General features: G+C 44.1%; 2 protein-coding genes across 8 annotated transcripts in view; one reads left to right on the forward strand and one right to left on the reverse strand.

The window, feature by feature from the left end:
* The window catches only part of DVL1 (dishevelled segment polarity protein 1), a 105,202-nt gene extending 86,024 nt beyond the window's left edge, over positions 1 to 19,178 (forward strand). The window contains exons 10-18 of one of the 7 annotated variants that reach the window (XR_012626089.1): positions 20 to 87; positions 1,584 to 1,733; positions 6,548 to 6,679; positions 7,558 to 7,725; positions 8,242 to 8,448; positions 13,428 to 13,842; positions 14,313 to 15,040; positions 18,490 to 18,744; positions 19,026 to 19,178. Coding sequence is in view for 5 of the 7 variants with exons in the window: in XM_074848092.1 (XP_074704193.1) it covers positions 20 to 87; positions 1,584 to 1,733; positions 6,548 to 6,679; positions 7,558 to 7,725; positions 8,242 to 8,448; positions 13,428 to 13,842; positions 14,313 to 14,322 (1,150 nt within the window). In the remaining 2 variants the exon portion in view is untranslated. Of the gene's footprint in view, positions 1 to 19; positions 88 to 1,583; positions 1,734 to 6,547; positions 6,680 to 7,557; positions 7,726 to 8,241; positions 8,449 to 9,841; positions 9,889 to 13,427; positions 18,058 to 18,489; positions 18,749 to 19,025 lie in introns of those variants that run through there. The other 6 variants (XR_012626090.1, XM_074848092.1, XM_074848094.1 and 3 more) reach the window with 6 other exon arrangements.
* A 2,435-nt stretch (positions 19,179 to 21,613) lies between these two features.
* Positions 21,614 to 27,277, reverse strand: TAS1R3 (taste 1 receptor member 3). The gene is made up of 6 exons (XM_074848108.1): positions 27,062 to 27,277; positions 25,693 to 25,993; positions 24,194 to 24,973; positions 23,590 to 23,793; positions 23,161 to 23,281; positions 21,614 to 22,598 (listed from the first exon to the last, which is right to left on the reverse strand). The coding sequence occupies exons 1-6, from the start codon at positions 27,238 to 27,240 to the stop codon at positions 21,664 to 21,666; spliced, it is 2,520 nt and encodes an 839-aa protein (XP_074704209.1). The 5' UTR covers positions 27,241 to 27,277; the 3' UTR covers positions 21,614 to 21,663.
* Positions 27,278 to 27,362: the final 85 nt, after the last annotated feature.

Here is a 27,362-nt window from a genome sequence, read left to right on the forward strand (position 1 = left end):
TTGTTTTCTTTCTTCCTAGACCTATCAGCCTAACAGTAGCCAAATGCTGGGACCCTACTCCCAGGAGTTATTTCACCATCCCCAGGGGTGAGTACATATTTGTGCTCTTCGCTGGGTTCCTGTGGAGCCCTCGAGGTCTAGAATATTTTCAGCTATTTTGGCATCTAACAGATTTTCATTCCCTACAAGTTCAACACTTTTAAGTTTGGTTGTATTGGTTTTTTGCTTTTTGTTTTGGGAGGCAGGGGTTTAAGATACTCTTTCTGAGACTCCAGTGCCCACTGAAGTCATGGGAGTTTTTCTTTTGATTCACTTGGCTTTGGATCAAGCTCTTAACCTTTTGGTGGGTATATCCTTGTGATCTTAACCTTTCAGCTGATAGAAACCTTGGAGGATACTTAAGTGTTAAAAAGCCTCATTTTGTCACATGTTCACTTCTTCGAATTTAAACTGTATATTTTTAATATTTGAGGCCAACAACATTGTTTGGTATATGTAAGACCTCTTGAAAATGATCTAGTTTTAAAACTTCCGGCTTAATAAACCTTTCAGTAGGAATAAAATATGTGTGCTCATGTGACAAACCCAGCTGCCTCCTGCTGGCGAGTGCCCTGCTTGTGGTACTGAAGCAGCTTGTTCCCGCTCCTTCCAAGATGAGGATAGCACTGTCCACTGAAATTAATGCAGTAGGCTCACGCAGACTACAGGAGCTCACTCAGTGAAGTCCTTAGGAAAACCAACATAATCAAAAATCACATATTTCAGATTTTCTACAGGGAGAGCTTGTGTATCCGTTTGCCCTTTGTTCAGCGAAGGTGCATGTGTTCTTATCCAAGGCAAGCAGCAGTCTATCTGTTGTAGGCTAAACCGGTTGCAATAATGTGTGGGATGTTTTGTGGAAACACCTACCATAGGCAGAGCTCTTTTACATAATTTCTGGTTTTAAGGCAATGGAACAACAGCCACTATAATTCAGAAGAAAAGAAGTAATTGAGATTATGGGGAAAGTTGAGTTCTATTCCCAGCTTTAAAAATTACTTGCTATGTGGCTTTTCTTAAGGTCTGAGTGTAATTTTCACCCTCCTCTGACACCAGTCTCTTCAAATGGTCTTTATATGTCCTGCCTATTTATTTTGCAAGACTATTCCAGTCCTAAAAAGTTTCATTTTGGCTGCTGAGAGGTGAATTCCGTGATACCTGATCTCTGCAAATACAGAGCTCTAGAGTTAGAGTTCTGATTCACCTTCAGCAGAAGACTCCCCTTCTCTCTGAGTGGTTATTTTGGAGCTAAGACTGGAGTGGGAGCTTCTTTCCCACAAGGAGAACTATTTCACTCCTACTGCAGTTACAAGAAGAGGAGTGTTGTGGGTTTATCCTATCAGGCTGGTGAGGTGATTGCTAGAGGAAACCAGCTACTGCTGACAAGGTGCTTTTTGTTCCCTTGCGGTGGGGCTGCCTCAGGTGTACTATCAGATTAACAAGGACTTGTGCACCCCCAAAAAATTCCTTCTTACTCTAGGTCTTAGTATTTACAGCAAAGCTGATACAGTTTGTCTTTTTCTCCCTTTCTGGTTGTTTTGCAGCTGAACCAGTGAGGCCAATTGACCCTGCAGCGTGGATCTCTCATACCACAGCCATGACGGGAGCGTACCCCCGTTACGGTATGAGCCCCTCCATGAGCATCACCACATCTACCAGCTCCTCACTAACAAGCTCAATTCCCGATTCGGAAAGTAAGTCACACTGCGGCCAGCCCAGGGCAGGCGTCTTCTGCTCGGGGCCAGCAGTGCAGAGCTGTGCGCAAAACCGACCCCAGCCACAAGCACGATGAAAACGACAGCCGCCACAGAACTCTCGAATGCTTTCTGACATTTGTTATTCTTGGGGAGCATAAAACCTTTTTCCTAAGGTCAGAAGTTAACGCAGTGGTGTTTTGCCAGGGTTCACACTCAGGAAGAGGTGGCTTCTGGTCCCTTTTAAAGTTACAAGGCAGGCCTCCAACTTTATCCCCTCAGATGAGTGTGAGAGCTTCCTCCTTGCATTTGACTGTTTTTTTCATAAATTTAAATAATTTACTTCAGACAGATGTCACTGGATAATAATGTTAGCGTATCACTTAGGAAGTCTTATTTGCATAGCCTTCTTTTATACTCTTTTATACTTTTAGAATTTATTGAACAGGGGAAAAAAACAAATGTCCCACATGAAATTATAGTTAGAGTTCAGCCTTCTCTCCTGGTTTGTCTGTCTGTGGCAGTCTCTAAACTAGCCATATCCGTGTAACCAACAAGTTGTCACGATTCCTTATCTTGGAAATTTTTGTTTAAAGAATATAAACTCTTCCTTTCTTTTACTCTTCCTTTGCTTTCTGAGGTAAGCGTGGGATAAAAGCTAGCATTTGGGTTGAAATACATGGCAGTAAGGCAAGACAAATAAACGAGGAGCACGTGTCTCTGAGAACACTGTCCACTGAAGTCCTGGTTCAGGAAGGTGTTTGTACTTAAAACAGCGCTTCTGTTTACTTGACATGAAAGTTTTGAGGTACTTTACACCTCATTAGTAAGTGTTTGTTTCCTGTAATATTAATATGGAAGAATTTTTCTAGAGATGCAGCCTTTCTATCAGATTTGTTCATCTGCAGCAAGGAGATTTATTATATTTGTTTATATAGGCATAGAAATATTAAAGTGGCTTTAAAGTTCTGAGGAGATTATCTCATTTGTGGAACAATGCTACCTCAGGATGCATTCATTGAAAGCCAGATAAACACTTGCATAATTAACAAGGGGTGCTTAAGTGTCTGCCAGATCTGCAGTCTAAATTTAGGACTGAGTTTTTAATTTTTTAAGATTTTTCCAGCGAGAAAGGGAGGATATCATGTAGAAAACACAACAAATCAAAACGAACAAGAAAACATGTTGAGGATTTTAAAGACCACTGCGGTGTTGGTGATTAGCACTTCTCCCTGGAGAAGTGCATGGCTGGAGCATGAAAGTTGCACTTGCAGGGACCACTTAAGTCCTATCAGACTACATAGGTGTCTGCCTCTTTTCCTTCTACCCTCTCTCAGATTTTATAAGCACATAGTTCCTGGGGTTACACCTCACCTTGGATTGAAAGGGCGGTTATCCTTTCTGTAGGTGTAGTAGCTCAGTGCCTCTTTAGGTAGTAGGTGGCACCACTGAAGGGGAAATACATCCGCAGTAGAAAGCAAGTGAAGCATTCCCCTGATGACTGCTTTATCTTGAGATGTGTTTTCAGCCTTACAGGTACTAAAGATTGCTGGAATCAAATGTATCTGCTGATTGCTGTCAAACAAGAGTCTGTTACTCTGCGTTCCTCTTGAACTATTCATGTATCGTGTGCCTTGATATTAGCAATGTGATTGGGAAGTGTGGAACACAGACGCCCTCTCAATCATACTTTTAAAATAAAGGTTATTTGGGAGCAGAACCACATTTCTGGAGACAGCTTCTCATTTCTATGCCAGTGACTTACAATGTTGACTTTCCTGAATGCAAGAAAACGCGGAGTACCCCTGGCCTTTATTGTGACCTTCTGCTCAACACTCCCTTCTTCAGTTCAGTCCTGTTACACCCCCTCCCTGAGCACGGCAGGCAGCACCTCAGGGCCCTAGGTACAAAGAGTGCCTGTTGTGTGAACCTCTTGGGCAGGAAAGACAAAGTTGGTGAGGAACGGAGGAAGAGAGGGAGAAGCGAGGAGAGGCTGCGCATTGACATCTCAAAGAACAAAGAGCTTCATGTAAAATGGGGCTTTCTAAACTTTCGTGTTCCTCTGAGGCTAGAGTCACTGGCATTTGAAGCAAATACAGTATCTGTTCTACAGTGTCTGGCCATTGGAATGGAAGCAGTGAGTTAACAGAGTCATCTTAGACCACTCTGCTTCATGGTTCCTTGTTTTAAGTATTGTGAATGTCTGCTGGTTCACTGTTTGTATAGCAAGGGCAGGACAATGTGAATGGACTGAATAACTGCTTTCCTTCTCACTAGCATTCCTTTGCTCTCTGGCCTCTGGATCAAAAGTGAAGTTCTGATACCTGAAGCATTTGCACAGCCACCATCACATTGGTGCTAGTGATTTTGGGGTAGCTGAGATTTTGGGGCCATACAAATCACCACCACACAGCAGGAATTATTCTGTATTAGCTCTGTTAGCTCAGTGTTTTCTCAGGTGCCTTTCTTCAAAAACAGGACTATGCAAACCAAGGCAGACTGAGGTGTTTCATAGTAATTATTGCTTTAAAAAGTATCTTGTTCTCCAGCAGTGTTCTGGCTGATGCAGGAGAATATTCTCTCACAGTGGTTTGTGAGTGTTGGGCTTGCTGTCTCAGTCAGTTGCAAACTCTGCTCCTCATTTACTCTACTAAAGGTAGATTTTTTTCCAGCCCCTGTTCTGCCACTCCAGGAGCCCTTTCTGCAAAGTACTGCTGTCCCATTCCATCAGATTAACTTCAAGTGTTTCAGTGTTTCTTGAAAGTCTTGCTCTTTCAAAATGCAGTCCAGTGACACTGTTGGAAAGTTCTCTTTTTCTCTTGCATGGACGTCAGAGGATTTTGAATTGAGACTTCAAACTATTTCTGTTTAATAGTATTCAGCCTGAGGTACTGTGTAATTTCCTGGGGCCTTTTTCTTTGGGCAAATGTGTGCTTCCTTATTCAAATAAGGATACAAGCCAGTGGTGGTATTACATGTGGTAGGACTTAATTTTCCTGGAGCATACACCTCTTTTATTACCAGGGTCTGCTAATGGAAAAAAATGCCACTCGAAGCCAATAACCAAAGCCCTGAGAAAGAGCTCTGCGGTAGATCTGGTTCCCCAGAAAGGAGTTACTGTCTGTGTGTTCCCCAGATTTGCACAAACCTGTACAGGTGGTCAGGTAGTCGGGCCCACACTTGACTGAGTTCAGACCAAAGTCGGTGCATTTTAGATGCATCTCAGAATTTTTCATGTTTGTACAGCAACTAGCAGACTTAGAAAATATTGATGCTCATTTGGCCAGTGTTGTTCTTTTTATGCAGATTGCAAGTCTCCAAGAAAATACAATTTTTTGTTCCCCACATACTTTCCTTGAGTATTGGTTTGTTGTTTTTTTTTCCCCTCAAACAAACATGTTGCTTTTTGCCACTAACCAAACTAACTTAAAGCAAAAGCAAAATTTTAGTGTTTATTCGAACTTTGTAAGTATTGAAACTGCATGCATAGATGATCTGGGATATTTTCATGCATATTAGCAGTGCATGTATTGAAAGAAGCATTTCCAGTTTTCATTGTTTCATGCTTGTTATACCTTTTATCAAGTTTTTGGGTTGCTGGAAAAGGACAAAATTGGTTCCCTTGTGCTTTTGAAAGGTGGGTGATACGGGGAGCTGGGAGAAGGGAGGGAAGGAGGGTTTCTGAATTCCTGCTGGAGAAGGGTCTGCACTACAAACACAGGACACACGTGCTCAATATGAATTTTCTAGAGCTGAGGAGATGGGAGCAGGAAGGAGTGGGTGCTGTGTCCAAAGAATAGAGTCATCTTGTGTATAAACAGGATGACCGAGTTCTGCACAGAACACAAGAAGGCTGATAGACTCCTGGACCCAGATTCACCCCACTGGGCTTTCAATATTAGATGCCACTTTGCCTCTGTGTGTGGTACAGAAGGAGTTTCTGAAGGAGCTGGACTCCTGCAGCAGGCACCTCGGTTCAGCAGGGTGAATCTCAGCCCTGTTGTTCTGGTTTTAGGAAAGTATGAAGCCTCTGGTGAGCCAGCTCTGCCCGTGAGAGCGTGTGGAATAGGGATGGAGCAGTGACGGCTGCTGAGGCATTCGGGAGTAGTGTTTTTTGAAGTGTTCTGCAAGAACGATGCAGGGCAAAGTAATGCTGGGTTAAGTGACTTGTTAACTTGTAAGGCTGCCATCATTGGGATCCTGGAGAATTTTTTTGGAGGAAACCACTAGCCTTTAGCCTGATGATGGAAGCTTTCTTTTCTAATTTCAATTCTCCCCAGTTATGCTGATGTCCAGATCTTAAAAAAACAAGCGGACATTGATTGAGACACGGCTGTCATCCCTCTCCATGCAGATGGGTATTACTGCTGACAGTTAAACCAAGAGTTAAAGAACAAGCCAAAACCCCTTATCCTACAGAGTTTTGCATACACGGCCCTGAACCGTTGGGTGGTAGGGACTGTTCATGGCAAACTGAAATGGAAAGCAACGGTCATAGAACTCCTTGGGTTTCCTTTTCTGCAAATCTCAATGCAGTGTGCATTGAAAGAGCTGATCTAAAGCTGGTTTGGGAAGTCAAGACACGTAGGGACTTGGCATCTCAGTGACTAAACTGGGTGCACTGAGCATGATCAAGAATTGGTACAAACGCTATAATTTATGCCATTGATGAGGGTGCATTTGGGAACCTTTGTGTCTTTTTTTGCATCTGTTGGTAAAGCTGGTCTTGAAACGTTTCATCCAAATTGGGAGCTGAGAAGTTCTTTCCAGACTCGGTTCATTTCAAAGAAGCATGTAACCTTTCTTCCTTTTAGAATTAGAAGAATCTCCCTTAACTGTGAAGAGTGACATGGCTACTATTGTCAAGGTTATGCAGCTACCAGACTCAGGCCTTGAAATTCGGGACAGGATGTGGTTAAAAATTACCATCTCCAATGCAGTGATAGGTAAGCAGATCAAAGAAATGTTGGGGGGAAAAAAACAGTGGCTTTTTGGAAATAGGCTGAAAAAAATATCTTTATATGAACTTTTTTTTTCCCTGTCTATGCCCTCTTATATTACCTTGACTTGGTATTTGTCAACAACTCTAGTGTGGACAGGAAATAACAAATAGCTCTTGTGTGAGCCTGGACAGGCAAAAATACTGCACGTTTCTGATGCCCACACGCAGCTGGTCCTTAACCCATCTCAGGTTTTCCATGTAACTACTTGTGGCTCTGGCAATCTGCCCACGTTCAGCAGAACCACAATCCTTGGAATTCCAGTTCCAGACAGCCACACAACCTTAATAAAGGATCTTAATTACATTTAAAATTACCACAACTAGTCTACCTTTGATTCTGACTGTCCTGTGACCTGCACTGTGCTAACATTCAGTCTAGGCTGTAGTTACTTTTTTCTGAGAAAGGGATTGGAACCCAGATCTTAACATCTGCCTCTTGAGGAGGATGACTCTTCCAGTCACTTGTGTTCTGTAAATCCTGTGTTGTTTTCATTACTGCAACTCAGAAGGGGTTGAACAGTGTAACTATAACATTTTCTTTGTGCATATTTGGTGTCACTGTTAATGTGGTGTTCAACTGGATGCAAGGTAATTCTTTGCTTTCTTTCTTGATGTTTGGTGGTAACTAATTTAGCAGTTAGTCTGAGTTGTGAAAATAATATTTTAAGCTCTTTGCAGCAAGATTGCTACATATTCATATTTGCATTCAGTACCTGGCACAGTAGTACTAGTGGGCTGTGTGATAATGTGAAGATTAAAAAACCAGAAAAGATCACTTTGGCTCAGGTGATCCTGTGTCTCCTCTTCCTGTTCTCATTTTAGGAGCAGATGTGGTTGACTGGCTTTACACACACGTGGAAGGCTTCAAAGACCGACGGGAGGCTAGAAAATATGCCAGCAGCATGTTAAAACATGGCTACCTCAGGCACACTGTGAACAAAATCACCTTCTCGGAACAGTGCTATTATGTCTTTGGAGACCTCTGTGGCAGTAAGTTCCCCATCCGTGAAGGGCCAAGCTGTGTGTGTGTGGTCTGTTCTGTGCTCGCAGGATGCCCAGAGGAGAATCCTGTAGGACAAATGGGTGTTCTGGAACAGGTCGTTAGTCTGAAGTTGCGTGAGAAGTGATTGTTGCTTCCTCTTAGACCAAGCAATTAGACCACTTGGAAAAGAAGGATGAACTCATCAAGTCGGGCATTGCACTGAGGCTCAGGAAAGTAGAATTTATTTCTGGTGATGCCACAGACTTCCTGCTTGTCAGTCACACTCAGTTTCCAGTCTGTAAAATGGGGATGGTTCCTCCTTGACTTAGGAAATACTGCAGAGGCACCTTGGTGCTCAGTGGTAAATATTGATGTCTGCCCTACTGTGAGTGATATTTTGAGTGAACTCTGGAGGCCGAGTCCCCTAGTCCCTCACCACACTAGGTCCTGTGTCAGCTGCTGTTAATATGCAGGAGTCAGCTGCTAGGTAAGAACAGAGCCTTCAGCTTTTCTCTCTTTTCCAGATATGGCTGCACTGAACCTTAACAATGGTTCTAGCGGAGCCTCGGATCAGGATACCCTTGCACCGCTTCCGCATCCTGCTGCTCCCTGGCCGTTAGGCCAAGGATACCCGTATCAGTATCCTCTGCCCCCTCCATGTTTTCCACCAGCATACCAAGACCCAGGCTTTAGCTACGGTAGTGGCAGCGCAGGGAGCCAGCAAAGTGAAGGTAAGGTGGTTAATCTGGTATTTATTTCTCCAGCTGTCATTATCCCGAACCATTTGCTTGAGTTCCTTCGTCCTGTCTGTGCTCCTGTCTTGTGGTTTTGTATGCTACCCGCATGGATTTGGTGCGACCGCACTTAATCACAACTGTTTGTGTATGTGATGGAGTGGGTTAGCCTTTCAGCTCTGTATTGAAACTGCCAGTGGTGTTTGAACAAGTCAGTAGAATAGAACAGAATTCATGCTGTTTATAGTTTTGTCTAGTTCTGTACCGCCTGCAAAATGCCAGCGGGGAGCTAGAGCCAAGCTGTTTGTCATGTCCATGGTGGCATGGACATCTGTGTTTTTCTTACCCAAAAGCACCACACGGTGAACTACTGCTTAGATAATGCTGATCAGGCCAACATTAATGACTCAATTGTCCACCCTGTTAAAACAGATAAACTACGGCCCCCCCTTTTTTGAGCTCACAGCCATTGCCAACAGTGGGGCTGCAGTCGCTTGATATTGCTAGAAATCAGGCCGTTTTGTTGCTGATGGAACAGGGATTAGGACCAAGGTGCTCTTGGCTTTCACTTCAGTGCTCAGTATGAAAGGAAAATCATTCTCTTTGCTTGTGTGACACAAGCATGAGGTGGCCAGCCAGATGGTTTACAGGGCTGAAACACTGCTCACAGGGAGGAGAGTCCCTTTTGTAATATATGACAGGAAAAAAAAGACAACACTGCATGGATTAAAAACCTGACCTCCTCCTTTCCTGCCCTAGGATAATTCTGTGATTCGTTTTTAAACCTTAGTAAATAAAAATTAAGTATTTTTTGGCTGTACGGATTTTCTTGTTTTATTTTTTTTAAAATCACTTCCAGAGTGAATGTTGCTTTTGGAAATGCTGCCATTAAAGAAAGGGTGAGGATTCTCTGTGTTTTTGTGGTGAACATCCAGTAACTTGGATGTAGCTTCTTCCTGTTTACCACAGCCAGTCAGATTTTGCAGAATTGCGCCGAAGAATTTCATAACGGGAACTCGCTCACAAGATTTTAGCACTATTGCTTCCCACCTTATCTCAAAATGAGAAGTGCCTGTGAGAAAGCTCACAGTGGTATCCAGAGGTTTTAGAACTTCAAGCTGATTGTCCTGGAAAGAATGTGAATTTTTTTTTTTTTTTTGGCAGCTGGTTCTGTGGGCAGTAGAATATTAGATCTCTGCTGCTGGAATAGGAAAGGTATGGTATTTTATCCATGCGACCTGTGTTACTGACTAAAGAGAGCCTTATGAAAGGTGCCAAGGTGTTTAATTTTGAAGGGTTTCAACACTTTCCTTGTTCTTCTTTTGGAAACTACACTTCTGTGTTGTTTCTTGTTTTGTAACTGTTATTCCCTTGTTTTGTTCTGAGCAAGCATTAGACTGAAGGATTCATAGAGGAATGGCTGACTCTAGGGGATTGGTAAGCTTCAAATGCCTCCATAATAATGAATTCACAGCATGACCATTTAGACTCTTGTGACCCAAATGTTCAGCTGTATTTTTTCTTTCTTTTTTTTTTTTCTTCTCCTTTTTTAATTGTCTTGGACGCTCAACCTGTCTCAATGCACAGTAGTCCAGTAGCGTGGCATTAGCATACCAACCTGTCTGGCCCCCGTGTGACTCTGCTGCAGCAGCTACAGAGGGAATGGCATCAGATACCTCGCTGTCAGCTCAGATGGGGAAATCCTATCACCAGTCTCTTCACTGCTCTCTGTGAAATAAATATATAGTCCCAGCTCCGAATTTATTAGTCTGATGTCATCCATATGGATTGGATTGATCTACCAGTGCCCTTCCACTCTCATTTACTGAAAGACACTTGAGCGCTGTCCAGATGTCTCTGGCAGGTATTAAGAATACTGGGACACAAGGTTGCATTGGTCACCCTCGATAGAGAGTGTTAGAACTGGGTTTCTTGTGGAGTCTCTCTCTTATGTGCAACATGAAGTCGTAACTGAATTCATCTGGAGCCCAGTGAATGTCACGTGGTTTTTATTTGTTGATGATTACAGACAAAAGCCTAAGATTTGGGTCAAGAGACAGATTGAGACTCTGTTCTGGCAAGCAACAGATGGGAAGGAAGATCTAGCAAAGTTCTATGTGGTGTTGCAGTTCTGTTTGAGGCTCTGTTCCAGTTTAGGTTGCTGCATATTTCATCTGAGCCACATCATCTGTCCCTGCTTGTGGTATGCAGGGCTTAAGTTATTTTTAAAGGCTTAGGCAGGTTTGCTGTAAGGAGTGGTGCTGGTGTGAAGACCAGCTCCTCTGCAAAACATCGTCTCTGTTACCGTAGTGTTTAGCTCAGAGTCACATCCCTGTTCTGGTAGGTGCTCGCTGTACAGATGGATAGTGAGAGATCATCAGGTTACAGTCTGAAGAGATGAAAGAAGTAGGAAGGGTGAATTTGTTCAAGCTCACAGGATGTCACTTGTTGAGACAGGAACAATAGAAGGGTCTTCAGAGCCTCTACACACTGTCTCTGGAGGCTCTCCTGCCCCTGTCTGGGAGGATTCATGTGGAAACTTCTGTTCCCATGAAATGAAGTACTGAGGCAGCTGGAGTCTCTGTGGCTTTAGGGGGTGGAGGTTTGGTGTCCAGCAGTAGTAGAGAGGGAAGGCTGATAATATATTGAGGCAATGCAGAGTGCAGCTTTTTTAGGCACTTGAAATGCAGATTCTTTAAATCCATTGTATGACACTTAGGTTTAAAGTTGGGTTTGGATGGAAACAAACACTGCTGTGGTCGTGTCAAGTTAGGAGCGTTTCAAACCTCAGCTTTAGGTTGGGCTGCATGTCTCCACAATGGGCCAGTCCCTGGCTGCCAAGAAGGTGACACTCTTGTCAGATTGCATTTAAACTCAAGGCTTAAAGGACTTTCTGATTGTTCTGTGACAGGATTTAAAGGCATGTGCGGGAGACAGTGATCCTCAGCATGACCAGAGAATGGCTTGGTGCTGGTTATTCTCAGATAGAGTGTTGTAATGGTAGATGGTTTCTCTATTTTCTTTCTGTCATGTAATCAGCTGCAGAAAGCCAGCTTCTTCTGAGATAAGAAGTGTGCATTAACCACTTGACCTCTGAGAGTCCTGGCAGGTCAGCTAGAGCTGCTACTCCAGATATACTGAAGTCTGAAGTAGCAATGTGAAGGATTGCCACAAGGCAGTTTCAATCCTACTGACAGTGGGAGACCTCTCAAGATCAGTAGGATATGCTTTCAGTGCAGCTTGCTTTCTCCCCTGCATGATCTTTACTCAGACACAAGTATGGGACTGACAATTAATTCATGTATATGGGGAGCTTGCATCAAGAAATAATGACTTTGGGTAAGGTTTGCAGGGTTTGGGTGCATCACGAGATACAGGCAGAGGCATATTAGCCGTGGAAGGGTTAAAATAAAATGTCAATTTTCTTCCACTGTGAATGATGTGTCACACCGGAGAGCTGGCAAAAATGCCTCTTGGAGATAATCTCTGTGTTGTTCTTTGGAGCAAAGGCTGTAACAGTCAACCTGCTAACGAGTAGTTTCTCCTCTCTCACTTGGTTTTACAAGATTATGAAACATTTGAAATGACAGCTCAGGGAGCATCTTACCTCTTCAAAACACTCACCGTAATGAACCCTCCTAGTACGTGGTGGAGGCAGCTGAACCCGTGTTACTAACACCATTTACAGATGGAAGAAAACTGAGGCACGAAGCAGGGCAGTGTTTTTCCCACAGCAGAGAAGAGCTGATAGGGGCTACAACCAGCAAATACCACTTCAGAGTCCCGGGCTCAGAATACTCACTTCAAGTCCAGTGATTTTGTAGTCTGTTTTCCATCTATCCCCAGCTTTTCTTGCACTCTGCAGGGAATCTAGCCTTTCCACTAGGTCAGTCTCGTTTCCCTGTCTCTTCTATTTGCCTGCTCTAAACATCAGCTGCAGCAGACAGAAGGTGATGTTCACCTGTAGTTTGAGAAAGGAGCAGCTCAGAATCACTCTGGTTTTCCTGTTTTGGTGACCCCAGTGACTTGGTGGCTCATTCAGACTCAAAAGCTGGTCCCCAGTTCTGCTGGCTGGGGATCCTCTTTGGGAAGACAATCTTGCACTAAGATGCCATGAACTTAATGAGATATTCTGTGGGTTGTTTTGGGTTTTTTTTTTTTTAAGGAATAATTAACTTGGAAATGTCTCCTGACATCATCTTAACATATCTCTCATGGAGAGCATGACCTTCAACTTTCATGTAAAATCAGTTCTGAACTTTAGTGAAGCCCGTATGTAGCAACAGCTCAGCTTACACACCAGCAGCAGCCCTTCGTTTTCCCGAGTTGATTTAGTGGCCTCTGCTGGGAACATCCTGCACGTTACTGATTCATCGTAGAGCAATTCAACAAATAACTGTGTTTTGAAGAATCCTCCAACAGCAGAACACTGTAGTGATGAATTTTAAGAGAATCTACCCACTGAAGCCAGAAAAAGGGCATCTGTTAACCTCAGGTGATTTGGCTCTGGGTGCGAGTATGCCCAGTGTGTCCAGGGATGATAGAGAAGGCAAATGAGTTTCCTTTTGAAAAGTTTTTGCCGATAGCAGATAGCAAAGCGAGACAGTTACAATTAGTCAAAACCCAAATGCCTGCTTCTTCCTTCTGTTTTTGCTCCTCCCCTCTCTCCAGTCAGTGGGGCGGCAGCGGAGCAGATGGCTTCCAGCCAGTAGTTCTAGGCTAGCTGCTGCTTTCACTGTGAGGTGTCTACGTGTACCTGTGCATGGCACAACCTTGTCAGCTTTGTTCTACCGATTGTCATTGCTAAATCCCATAAGCCACCGACAGCACGTTCAGGCCTGGTTTTGTCATCACTGTTGCCATTACAACGGTCATATCCGGATCTGTGGGTTTCGGTAGGAGCTGATGTGGGAAGCGGCAGTGGACGTGAGCTCATTCTGCTTTTCTGTGTGTCCCTTTTCACTCGCGGGCTTTAGGAAGCAAAAGCAGCGGCTCGAACCGAAGCAACAGCGAGAACAGCAGGAGAGCTCTTGGCAGAGAGAAGGACCGCAAGTCGGCTGGCAGCGGCAGCGAGTCTGACCACACTGCCCGCAGCGGGGGCGGCGCCAGCGTCGTGCGTCGGGAGAGGCCTGTCAGCCAGCTCAGCCACCGGAGTCACGTCTCTGCCACCCACAGCGAGAGAAGCCACCACAGCCACCATTCTTACGGGCCTCCAGGAGTGCCACCCCTCTACAATCTCCCCAAGCTGGGCTCCAAAGTCTACGGGACGAGCGGACCCCCCGGAGGGCCCCCTGTGAGGGAACTGAGCTCTGTTCCTCCGGAGCTGACGGGGAGCCGGCAGTCCTTCCAGAAGGCTATGGGCAACCCTTGTGAATTCTTTGTCGACATCATGTGAGAGGAAGTGCCTTCAGACTCTCTTGGGGAAGGGCCGGGCGTGGGTGGGCAATTTGGTCCTTGTCAAACACTTAATGGAAGAAACTTGGCTGTCTTGCATGTCACACCTTCCTGGTTTGCAATTGTGTTGCAGAAAAGTCAACAAAACAAAAAATATAAAACACCCCCCCCCCCCCCCACCCCCCCCCAGAAAAATGAACAAAAAGATCTCCTGGGATTGTTAAATATCAGCAAATTGATGGCATCTTTTCTTATCCCTTTTTTTTTTTTTTTATTCCCCTCTTGTTTTTGATTGTGAATGGCTGGTGTATATTCACATCTTAACAAGCTTTGGTAATTGTGGCACCTACTTCAATGCAATTAGTGTATCTTTTTGGCTGATTCAAGGACTATTATTTCACATGACTTCTAAATTTCCAGTAATGCATAGTAGCACTTTTATTTTTCCCTGCTTTTTCTCTTACAAGGAAAAAATGACCGTTGGCTGGTATCTGTGATACTGCCTTGTCATGGTGTTTCTTGGATGCATCAGTCAGCGCTCTACGCAGACATGGCACCCGCAAGTGTACAGACAACACGTGCTTGGAAGGGAGCAGGCTCAAACCAGTTCCTAGCAGAAGGCAGAGCTGTGGCTACCTTCTTCTGCTGACTAGGGAGTATAAATCAATCTTTTTTTCTTTCTTTCTCTCTCTCTTTTTTTTTTTTTTTTTTTTTTTTTTAGATATTATTCTGTCAGGGGAGTGGTGGAGTCTTGCTACTGTATGTGTTCATTGTGCAGAACTTGTAAAGTTATTTCATTTAGTATCATGATAGTGACTTTGTAGCTGCAGTCCATTCCTGGGCATTTCAGTCACATCCCAGCCAACAGATGCGTCTGTTCCTTCTGGTTATAATGCGCATTTGCTTACAGGTGTTAAAAGTCATTTCCACAGAAATAGGACAGTTGCTGCTATGCCATTCTGTTAGTATAGTTGCAGCTCTTCCCTTCTATTTATCCCATTTTAGCAGAGACGTAGGTAAATCCTGGCTCCCACTGGGGCTATTCATTCTGATCACCTTAATTTCCATTCTTAATTTCTGAGCAGTATCTTTCTCTTTTTTTGAAATAGAGACCTGGAGATGTCTAATCCCAATTGCAGTGTTACCCAAGGGAACGTGATCTGAACACAGATGGGGGCTAGCTGTTAGCAGAGAGGTGAGAGGGTGTTCTGAGAACAGTTCATAAATGGTACAATGAATCAGTCTTCACACCTGACACAGAGCGAGACCCGTGCTAAAGCTCCTGCTGGGGAGCTTTGACTTAAGCAACTGCTGTTGTATATCCCCAAGATTTCATTACTGTGTATTTTTTGCTCTAAGGCTATGGATGCTTGATAAAGTATGTTCAGGAACCTTCACTGATGTTTTAAGAAGATTTTTTAAAGTATCTGAATGAGGGCATGGTAAGAGCACACCCACACTCCACAACCAGTGGTGGCTCATTAGTGGGAAATACGTATTAAGCTGCAGTCACTTACTGGCATTTGACCATGGGGCCATGCCTCCCTTAAATCCTCTTTTGTGAGATACTGCTCCTGGCAGGGTTTAGGGCAGGTGCTTTAAAATCAGTCTTTACTGTATATAAGCATTTTCTTCACTGGTAAGAAGCTTCTCTTTGTTACGTTCCATGGGTAGTGTGAATATCCGATGAATGTCGAAAGAGAACAAGTCTTTCTCACTATATACATGTAGGTTCGTGTTCCTTTTGTCACCCTGAAAAATTACTCACCAAACTGTCCATTTTGTATGTTGTTCATTCTGATAGATTTTTCACTACTTCTTTTCTTATTACAGGTCTGTGTGTAAACACGTCCCTTTTACAAAAGTCAGAGTAACGTTTTCAACTGTCTGTGTTAATTGGAGACTTAAGTCTCACTTTCAAAAGGGAACCAGGCACTTAGGAAACTGTGTCACTCAGACTAGGTACTCCAAGAACTGGGCTTCTAAACTAGCTGAGTGGTTTTCTTAACAGTTCTCTTAACAAAAATCTCCCCAAAAGCTACATAATGTTTCTGAAAGTGGCGCTTTTGTCATAATCCATCTGATGGGCTAGCATAGATTGCAGAGTTGGTGATGGCTTGTTCAAAAGAACGGCACTACCTGTAGTTTGACTGTACAACAGTATCCTTTCTTTTCCTTTCCTCCTCCCAGTAACACGGCAAAGATGCTAACTAAACTCAGTAACCTATTTTGAAAGATTGACATTTAAAGCAGTGAAATAAATCAGGGTAAAATAATTCTGTATTTCTGCTATGTCTCCAGGAGACACTGTTAAGGAGTCTGACTTTCCTGACAATCATTAGTGGTTCAACTTTTAAATTAATTTTAACTTTTCTGGTCTCTGCTATATTACGGTTTTTCTGGCCCACTTTGTCTTAAGGCAGCACTTACAGGGCTGGAGGAAAAGACTGTCATTTTAATAAGATATTTCCAAAAGGGATTAAAGCTGGGGGCTGAGCTTTCACCCATGGAAGAAATACATTTAATTTCTTTATGTCTTTTCAAGAGTTGCAGTTTACACGCCTGCTGGGGTTTTTTTTGTCTTGTTGTTATGCTGTTGGCAGAAACCGTTCTGTGTCTTGCTGGTCTTTGCTGCTATGTTGAAACGACTGTGTTCTATACTTGCGTGTTTGTGGGTAACTCTGGAGTGAGGCTGACAGTCCGTAAGGTGCGGGAAAGCAGTCGCCTGCTGAGGAAATCAGGCTGCTAAGTCCAGCCTGAATCAGCTTCGCCCACGAAGAGGCAGCCGTTTCAGGCAAGAAATGAGTGCCCTGAATGTACTGACAGATGTGTTAGTTGGTTAATACTGTAGAGCATGTAGAATCTGCTATTTACAAAGAGCAGTAGGAGAATGTAAATGACCCTTCTGTGAACAGTGCAATACCTAATGGCCACTGTGTGTAAAACAAAAGCTTGATTTCCCTGCCTTGTAGTGTACAGCGGAGAGGCTGGTTTGAGTGAATGGAAAGTTAGGCCTGAAACGTTGCTAGCTCCTAATTTTCCAAAGTGAACGAAGACAGGAGGTGTCCCAAACCCCATCCTTGGCTTTCAATGCATGTGCATGTGTCTTTGCAAGAAGGGGGCCCTGGGGCCCAACTCTGCCACTTTCTCCTGGTGGGTACAGTACAACCTGCAGAAGGAAGTGCCACTGATGCCGATGAAGCTACTTACAACAGGAAGTACTGTGCCAGGTAGAAGAAAGTTTGAAGGCTGGAGTCCTGCAGAACTGTCTGTTTCTCTCACCAGGGCCTGAAATTTTTCTGATTTTAATGTTTAAGAAACTGGCACTGGCTGGCTCTAGAATGCATGACCTACGCCTCTAATGACAATGAGAAGTTATGGGTTTGCTGTTAGGGCTTTGAAACAACCTCGTAACAGGAGCCTTAAATAGTTGACGTTCTTATTCTGGAAGTGAGACCCTCAACATCTGCCTGTGCTCTGCAGCTGAGCTTAATGTTCATGCATACCTGCCAGCAGCTTTTAACTAACAGGTATGTTTGGAAGATGACAGAAAATGATGAGAAAACAGTTTGAGATGACGTCTCCTATCCAAAGGAGGTAGTATCTGTAGGGGTAGTGTACCCACCCAGTATATTCACTCTGAGGAGTAAGTTTTTTGGCAAATAGTCTTAAAAGCACTGCTATTGTCTTTTACCTCCTGTTAATAAATCTGCTTTTCAAAGGTAACAGTCCCCTGGACACTTTATCCAAAGGTATATTGGATGGCAAGCAATGATGCACAGACATTGACTTTTGATATTATTTTTGTTCTATTCAAATGGGCAGTCCCATCTTGAGACTTGACAGCTCATGAGTTGATGTAATTGTTTTTGTTTTGCATTTAACTGGATTGTAATAAGATTGACTTAAAATTATTAATTCTAATCAGTGATTAGAAATACATGTAAAGAATTTTATGTACAGTAGAGGAACGAAGTTACATGATTTTAAATAATGAAAACCCAGACTATCACCTATTCTAGAATTGGTTCTACTCAAAGAGTGACCTCTTACTAGCATGGACTGCACTGTTCCTGTTAAATGTCTATTGCATAATTGAATTCTTTTTTGTAGATATTGTATTAAAACCCAAGTGTCTGTATAGTTAATATATAGCTGCTTATGTGTAAATGCTATTTTAAACACTAAAAAGCTTTTAATTTTATGTGATAACTGCAGTGTATGTCTTCAGTTCTTTGCACTACTGCTTTATCTTTTATTCATGAATGATGAAATATTGGTTGAATCTTACTCTTTTTTTCCCCTGCCACACTGAAGTTTTGTCCTCTTGACAGGAGAAGATTGTTCAGGAGCTAATGATAGGCAGCTGGGAGTTCTGTGATTTAATGGTACTTCAGAAGTGCTTACAGTTCAAAGTGTGACAGGAACCCTGTAAATGTTCACTGCTAAACTGTGTCACAGATGGTTGAAGTGCAGAGGCCTGACTCTTCTGTGCAGGTTAATGACATCTGACTGGCAACAGGAGACCCCGCCATTCACCAGAAGTGCTGTAGCTTTGAGTAATGACTGATATATTGGTGCAGATGTTGTGCTTTCCCCCTAAATTGCCCTACCTCTTAATTACTGAGCTTCTCCCTCTCACAGCTTGGCAGGAGTAGGTATAAAGGAGAGGCTGAAGAAAGTTTGTGGAAGTAAAAGACAGCTGGAGGATATGTGCTGTTACAAAGACATGAGCTGGAACAAGTTTTCCTGCCTGCAGACCCAGGAGATGAATCTGCTCGTAGAACCCATCAGTGTATTCAGCTGTTTCATGTGAATATTCCCTTTTTCTGGACTCTGTGCACAAACTCCAGCAGAGACAAGCTAGGATCATTAGGACACCACTTTGCAGACTAACCGGTAAGCCTTAAACCAGAGTGTATTTGTCATGCAACATAAGGACACCCAGCCTCCCTGTAAGGTCTGAGTGGTTCACGTACAAAGAACAACCACAGCTTGATGAGACAGATTCCCTTTTCTTAGCTGGCAGAGATCAAGCAGCAAAGAGAGAGACTAAATTGTAACTATTAGGGAGACACCCATTATAAACAGCATAATTCTGTGGCACATTTTATATTAGAGCCTATGAGTCTTGCAGAGTTTCCCATGTTCTCCTTTTCAAACCCTGTTTGTTTACATAGGATGCAAAATGGCCTAGCCAGCATTTTCCCAGCTAGGTGAATATTAAAGGATCAGAGTTTTGGATGTGCTCTTTGCAGCCTTTTACTGCAGGGCCTGATGGACTCCAGCTGACCTCGTATGAATTGCTTGCAGGTGAGGTTGAACAATTTAATCAGCTACTTTGCCCTTCCTCCCTCTTCCCCCACCCCTTTTGCCCTAAAGGAAAAGAAAAATTGTGGCTCTAGCTCTGCTGCCAAAAAGAGAAGCAATAGAGGTAAATCTGGTTTTTTCCTTCTCTATTTCTGGAGTGATGGTTGAAAGTTACTTGACGGTTCTCTGCTATGAAATCACAGTGCTAAAGTGAGGAGTACTGCTGAGATTCTCAGGTACAACAGTATGCTCATGGAGACATGCTGCAGTATCCAGAAACAAGGACCTCCAGTCTTCAGGTCAGATTTTTGCTATCTTTAATCACACTGAGGAGTATTTTTGTCAAATGTTTCACATTTTTCCTCAAGTATGCTAGGAGAATTTTATACACAGGTAGCCACAGAAATTTAGGACAGCTAGCTTTGCAGTTCACCAAAAAACTTTTTTTTAAGAATGAAACTATTCCCTGGTTTAGATTAATTTGCGAATTCTTTAATTGAGCTGAATGGATGAGTTAACTTCCAATACCACGTAGTGGATAGATGAAAAAACTTGAAGTGTAGAGCATTATAGGTGCTTGTCAGAGTGGGTGGGGAAAAGAACAGATCTTTGTGATGTGACTTGATATTTACTTGCTGCTGTTTGGTAGTAATGTGAAATAATGTGGAAGTTTTTCTATTTTTACCTTTCGTGGTTTGCCACTTTACACTGACACAATTTCTGCGTGCTTTGTTGTCACGCAGCTGGGCCAGACGCTGTCAGACACAGCTGCACTGCAGAAAGTACCTGCCGTGGGTTAGAATCGCAAATCTCTTCCCTGGCTTTAAGCAGCCTTTAGGCCCGAATTGATTCGTGACACTTTCAAGAAAAGAGACACGTCCAGTGTTGGGTGGAAGGGCCAATTCCATTGCTAGGAAATGTAAAGGTAGTTATAGAGAAGAGTAATGGAAATAAGGGGTGTTTTCTTTTGTCTTTGTTCAGATTTGATTCTAGTAATTAATCTGTGCAGAAAGCCCTGTCTAGAGGGTGTGTCTGTGGTTAACAGGCAGTGAGGGGAGTCTGTCTGATACAAGCAGGTAGACTGACAATTAGAGATGATTTTTGCTTACACAAAAACAGGCTTGTGAAATTCTTGATACACAATACTCCCTAGAGGCAAAGAGCTTGTAACATTTACAGGTGAGACCCATACGTTTCATTGAACCTCTGCACAGCACTTTAGAGGATCATCATTTGTTCAGTAACTTACGTGTAAACCTTCATAATATAAACTTAGATATTAAGTGGTTCTAGTCAGCAAGCATCTTTTGTGAGGGAGCTTGTCTGTGTTTTCCTTGTGTGAGTATTTCTTTGTCGTGCCTTCTGAAACTATCACCTGTTCTTGTAAATCGGATGCTTAATGGGGCAAACCACCAGCCTTTCTGGGTATGAGGATTCTCCTGCTGTTAGTGAACAGGGGCCATGAAACACGTATGAATACAGGTTAGAGAGATTTCTTATTCCTCAAAGCGTTTGGTTTATTTTGTCCCCTGTGCAGAATGTCCCACCAGGTAAGAAATGTTTCTCTCTGGTGATCTTTGAGTGTTTTTTGAGATGGGAGGAGCTTTTTGCTATCACTTTGAATAGTGTGATTTGCACGCTATTCATTTCCAGGTGACTTGTCCTCATTTCCATGTTTTTGCAAGCACATGTTAATGAAACACAAATGAGTCAATTAAAGAGTATATTACCCATTCAAATTTTATATCATGCATACAGCTACCTTTACATATCAGAATGGTTTCTACGGATTTTGTGACAAAGTAGTCAAGAAAATTAAAAAAGAAGTTTTTTCCATAGAACACGTTACTTAACAGAAATTTAAACATTGACTTTGGAAAGTTCAGCTTTTTGTTTCATGACAATGGTATCAAAACTGAAATTAATCTTGTAAAAGAAGTGTGAAATTATGATAAATATTTCTATTAGGATATCTAAACTTTTACAGTATAATTTATCTGAAAAAGAAATCTCGGTTTTACTGAGATTCGGGCTTGAATAACTACAATTAATCTCACTTGGCATGAAACTGAAATGTCTTGAGAAATGTAGGTTCTTGCTTGTGTTTTGTTTCAACACTCAATGATGTGTAAGGGCCAGTTCTCATCTCAGGGTACTGATGATATGAACTAGAAGAGCAATGGTTGTTGTCAGAAGATTTGCTTAGCCTTTCAGTCTTTAATTTAAGAGTCAAAATAGTCAGCCCTTCTTGATCTGAACATAGTTGTTTCCTTGTACTTCAGTTAGTGTATGGAGAGGATGGATACTACTCTGCTGGGGGCATTTTGCTGTAGCTCATTGAGTAGAGCCATGTGCTTTTGCAGCTTAAAAATCCTCCTCGTAGTGTCCAGCCTACTGGATTTTATATGGTGCTTGTGTCTGGACCATAGCTTATAGTCATCATAAACAGAATTATCTTATTAAAATAGAGCCAGGTGCTGTTGAGGAGCAGGTGACAAGGGATCTGGTTTATTGTCTGTTTATTGAGTCCTCCTCTGGCTCCTCTTTGATAGAATTCTGGAAATAATCCACTGTGTTCATATCAGGCTTAAGCAAGATGATGTAGCATTTAGGGATATAGTAGATCCCCAAGATACCCAGACAGGTTGTCAGAATGCTACCAATCTGAGTAACAGACCTGAGGACCGTCTTCAGCGTGACAAAAATCGCAATGAAGAAAATCCAGATGATGAAATAGATTAGGATGGTGAATGTGATCCCCCGGGCAATATTGTACTTCTTACCAGAAGTCTGTACCATGAACGTGCACAGGAAGCAGACAAAGGCTAAGCAGCCGTTGTAGCCGTGCATCAGGGCAAAGGCAAACCAGGACTCCGTGTTACACACAAGCAAAACTTCAGTGGGCAGTGACTTGTAATCAGACACCAGGTAGTCAGGGCCCAAGCGAAGGTAGCAGAAACAGAGCAAGCACTCGGTGAGGAGGCTCAAGGCGACGAGGAGCCAGGCCCTCCTCTGGGTTAGCCAGCGCAAGAAGGTGGGGGCACAGTGGGGGAATTCTGTCACAAGGGTGATCTCAAGGGACTTGATGAGGAAGGTGGAGAAACACCCGTTGAGGCACAGGGCGTAGACCATCTGCTGGATCATACAAAGGTCATTACTGGGCTTCCCTATATAGAGACAGCAGCTGAGACACAGCAGCGTGAGCATGAGCAAGGCAAAGAGGTTCAGTTTACCTCCAGAAGCCTGCACAAGGGGAGTCTCGAGGTTCTTCAGAAAGAGCACTGCTGCCAGACAAGTCAGGGATACGGTGATGGACATCAGCGTCAGCAAGGCGAGGGTGAGCGGCTGGTTCCAGAAGAGGTATCTCTCGCTGCGGTCGTAACATCGTGTGCTCCGGCCGGGGGCCCACTGGTGCTCTGGGCAGGGAGTGCAGGTGGAGCTGTCTGCAAAGGAGCGGTGAGAAGCTGAGGGCCACCTTGCAGTGGAATTCTGCCACCCTGCTAGGGCAGTCCTTGAGGATGGATCAGTCAGGAATTAAGTTGCTGCTTTGGGTGCTGCTTCGCCTGCTTCCCCCCGCTTCCCTATGTGTATTGGATCTCCAGAGTTTGTGATAGTTCAATCTCTTTTTTTTCCTTCTGCTTCTCCACCCTCCCCTGAAAAGGATCCACATATTTCTTGGCTCTGTTTCCCTTCCCCAGGAAGGATGACCAGCTTCCAAAAGATCCCAGAACTTCATCACACCCCTCTCTCCTGCCATTTGAGATAAAACATACGTATTGTCTTTACACGTTCTCTTTGGAATCAACAGAGGAAGGTCCCCCACTGAAGATCTGTAGAGCAAGACTGAGCAATGCACAGCAGAACAAAAAGGAGGCAAATACTCTGCACTATCAGTGCTTCGTGGAGGAAGAGCTCACAACTGGTCGTTACCAGTTCTGTGAACCTGTGTGACCTCAACCAGCAGATAGACATAATACAGACAGTTAAAGCCATTGAATTTCTCACCTTTAGAGCTCCAGAAGGTGTTTTCTGGACAGTCTGTACAGTCATAGCAGCAGAGGTGGAATCCTTTTATTCGCCTGAATTGCCCTGGTTTACAGAGTCTGAAGCACTCTGAGGTAGGCTCCTAGGCAAAAGGAAGAATGAAAGTCAGCCGGACACTTTCAGGAGAAGCACCATATTGCCAAACAAATTAGAAAAAATTGGCTGGGCTGTGCTGGGATCAAACCTGTGTCTGAATCTTAAACAGACCGCGGAATATCTACATTGTGCAAAACTAGGAAAAGATAGATTACATGTTTGCAGAGGTGCAAGAACCGAGTCCCACGCAAATCTAGTGGGAGTAGCACGCAGGCTAAGAGCTCCTTACAAACAGGCCGATGAAGTGGCAAAAAAGTTTATTTTGTGATTGTTTGTGCTTTTTCCCATCTTTACCTTTTGATCTGCAGTGTGAAACTGAATCTGGGACTTATCGATGGACAAGGACTCTTCATAGTCGCCTACAGGCAGATACGTAAGGGTGCTGTTATTCCAGGACCAGAGTATGAGCTTGTAGCCAGTGTTTGTGCCATGGGATTGATCAAACCTGAAACTCTGGCCATTCACCTTGAACGGGAAAGTATTCATGAAGTGCAGCAGCTGAGGAGAAAATGGACAGTAAATATGGGTACAGTTGATGTTCTTGCTTGGAGGATGATAATGCAGTAAGGTAATTTCTGGCTGAAATCAGTTGTCCCATATGTGGGCTAAGATTGTGACTAAGGGCCTTCTGGCTGTATTATCAACTGCTCTACCTGTGGTGCCAAGGAAGCCCAGTTAGAGGAGCCAGAACATAGCCCTGGAGAGGGGAAGGCAGGCTCTCAGGGCAGCAGCAAAGGAGCAGCGTGCCGGGGCAGGGCTTGCCTGGCAGCAGGAATTGCCGAGGTTTTATCACTGCCAGGAGCACAGTGCAGTGGAACCCCCGTCTCCGGCTGCCTGTGTGCAACTTTGATGCATAGATGGGCTGAAAAATTGCTTTGTGCCCCTGAGCTTTACTCACCTGCCAAGATCTGATGGCCGCTTTGGGACACGCCTGGTGGGTGCACCCCAGGGCTCTGTGCAGAGCGTGAGCCACGCTGTAGACGGCCACGTACACCGGTTGTATGAGCAAGCGGCTGAGCGTGGACGAGACGTTGTGCAGCGAGATGTGGTCGCACTCTTCGCAGTGTATGTCCAGCATGTCGGAGTTCATGAGGTGGTGGAATTCTCTAGACTCCTGGCAAAATTTATCCTGCTGAACAGAGGTAAAGAGGTCGGCAACATATTTCTGGAAGCCAGGGACTGTGCCTGCTTTCATAATAAAGCCTAAGACTGTCCCAATGCTCTGAATATTTGGGATGGAGGCAGCTATGTTGGACAACAGCCAGGCTTCAGTGCCAATCCAGACTTTCTTGCTCAGTCCCATCCTGATGCTGTGTTCCAGCAGGGCCTGGACTGGCTGACTAAAGGCAAAAAGGACAATGATGTTGACTTTGGTCTTGTTAATTAACTTAATGGTATCTTCCAGTTGGTTTTTGGCTTTGGAATCTGTGAGGTCTGTAGGAAGTAGCCCCTTGAATGCAATGCAGATGCTGTGATTTCCAGCTGTGCTTAAGAAGAGCTCCTGGGCTCCTCGGCCATATTCATCATTGCTTGCAATGGTGGCAATCCAGTTCCATCCAAACTTGTTCAGCAGCAGGGCCACTGCTTCCACCAAGTTCTTATCACTGGGAACAGTACGGTAGAAGGATGGGTACAAATCTGTGTTGCTGAGCTTCTCACTGCTGGCTTTATAGCTGACCTGCAAGGTAGAGGGTAAGAGAGAAAGCAGGGCAAAGAGTGAAGTTGAGGGAAGTGTTCAGAATCCAGATTGCTCTCCACCTTGTTTAGTCTCAGTGCACTAGATTTTCAAAAATTCTGGGTCAGGATCGTGGGAAGGAAGAACTCATCTAAAGAATTAGGTCCATTGTGGCTCCATTTACCAAGAGAACCATAAACTGGCCCATCACTTGCCTCCAGTAGCACTGTCCCACGTGGCTATCTCTTTCCACTGCCATTTGTGTCCATCATCACAGCACTAGCTCTTATCATTAATGACAATGATAATTAGCTACTTTCTGCAAAGGGTGACACACCCAAGATTCAGTAATATTTTAGCTCAGGGCTAAATTTCCCTGGCCATTATAGCTCGCTCTGTTGTGGTAACTGAGCACCTAGAGTCACAGATGGATTTTCATGGGATCCTCCTGGTTTACGCTGGGAGCTCTGTTATTCCCATTTTACATGGATCACAGAGCAGCCTGAGTTATCCCTCTTCTCTCTGGGAAGTTAGACACTGGAGTGTGTTCCAGGAGGGAAGGTTAATGACCTGCCCAAGATCACTCAGGAAATCTGTGGCAGAGGAAAGACTGGAATCTGCACTTTAACAGTCCTGGATCAAAGACCTAGAGCATAGACAGCGTTGTTGGTCCAAACCCCCCACCAAAAAGGAGAATTCCTGCTTCTCCAGAGTTTCTTTACCTGTGGGATCAAGAAGAAGCTGAATAGTTTGGCTGTTAGCAGGCAGAGATCTGACTTATGTGGTCCAATCACAGCAGTCACACGAGGCTGGTAGTCGGTGTAGTTGCACAGTACTCCAATGCCCGATGTGCCGTTTCGGGTCAGAAATAGCAAGCTGCTCTGTAAGGCCACCAGTGGCTCAAAGCAGGTGTCGTAGATGTCATAGCCCAGCTTTACTCCCGGGAGAAGTGAAGTGGAATTGTTGATCTGATCGATAGCAAACTTCATCCCAAGAGCCCATATTAGCCCATCTACAAATAACCTGCGGTGAGAGGAGACGGGGAATTACATGGTCTATCAGTGCTGTTACAGCGGTGGGTCAGCTTATTCCACATTCTCTGACATTTTAGCATCCTGTCTGTTGCCGAGCCAGGTATACATGGCACTGTCAGCACAGCATCCCTGTACCCATGGCCTTTGTAGATTTTGGACTGAGAGGCTCTGAGCACCTTTCAAATCTAATTAACCTTGTCTGTCAGCACATACATCCTCTGTGCTTCACAGGAGAAGAAACAGAGGTATAGAGAGACCAGTATGTTTTGCTGTGAGGATCAAGACGACCTTCTGGTTAGCTTTGTGTGCTTCTGCTGCTTAGTTTTGTGTGCTTCAGCCATGAAACCAGTGGTTCCCAAAGTGCTGTGTGCGCTAATTCAGGAGAGATGGCCTTCCAGGGATTTTCCTCCGCTGTATAGCTCAGTGCACTTGAGCATATTCCCTGCCTTATGGCCTGCAAAGATGCAAAGATTTTGGACCATGCCAAAGCAGCAGGTAGGACACTAGCATGTCTTTTCATCCTCCTCACAAAGAGCTGTAAGTAGCTTGCAATGGGATGGTGTGAACCACCCTTGGTGTAACTGAGTAGGTTATACTGATCACACCCCAGCAAGCCTACTAGCCAGGTGATTTAGTTTCCTGCTTTGCCTGTGCACAGCACTGAGTGTCCTTTTACCTCATAAAAGGCAATAGCAGCATCTCAAAATGTGTCATCTGTGAAGCAAAAGCAACATTTACACCTTTGTGTAAGCGTTAGATTCAAACACTAAGGAAGCCCAGTGCCACTAAAAGCTTTCATCAAAATGGGGTTGGCTGCATCTGAAGTTTGACTGCATAGTGGCACAAAGAAAACACAAAATGGTTTTCCATTTCAGGATCAGAAATCGATGGCACAGCACAGCAGTGCTCCAGCCCCTTAGAGCTAATCTTTGTTTCCATCGCACTGTTAATGTTCGGCTGCAAGACCATCAGTTGCTACCAGGACTGTCTTTTCCTTTCTCTTCCCAGCCCGAGTGACCACACTTCAATGCACTAATGAAGCTAACATTCCTCTTACCTTTCACACGCCACTAGTGTGGGCTCTGATCGTGCCGTCAGGTTTATGGTGTCCATTCCGAAAGGGAACAAGCCTCCTATGATATAATCGCCAGGCTTCCTGAACTGAGCAGAAAGGCACGTGGGTTTGAGGGCTGCTGCATAACCAAAACTCAAGCACAGCAGCAGGTCAGGGACCATTATTTGTCTAATTTGGGGAAAATGTTTCAAAGAAATCCCCAAGCAAATGTGGGAGAGGGAACAGGGGCAGGGGATCCAGTCTCATCGCTTCCCGGGAAGTCTCCTTAAACAGAGCTCGGAGA

The sequence above is a fragment of the Strix aluco genome, chromosome 22 (genome assembly GCF_031877795.1).
Source record: "Strix aluco isolate bStrAlu1 chromosome 22, bStrAlu1.hap1, whole genome shotgun sequence".
Classification (NCBI taxonomy): Eukaryota; Metazoa; Chordata; class Aves; order Strigiformes; family Strigidae; genus Strix; species Strix aluco.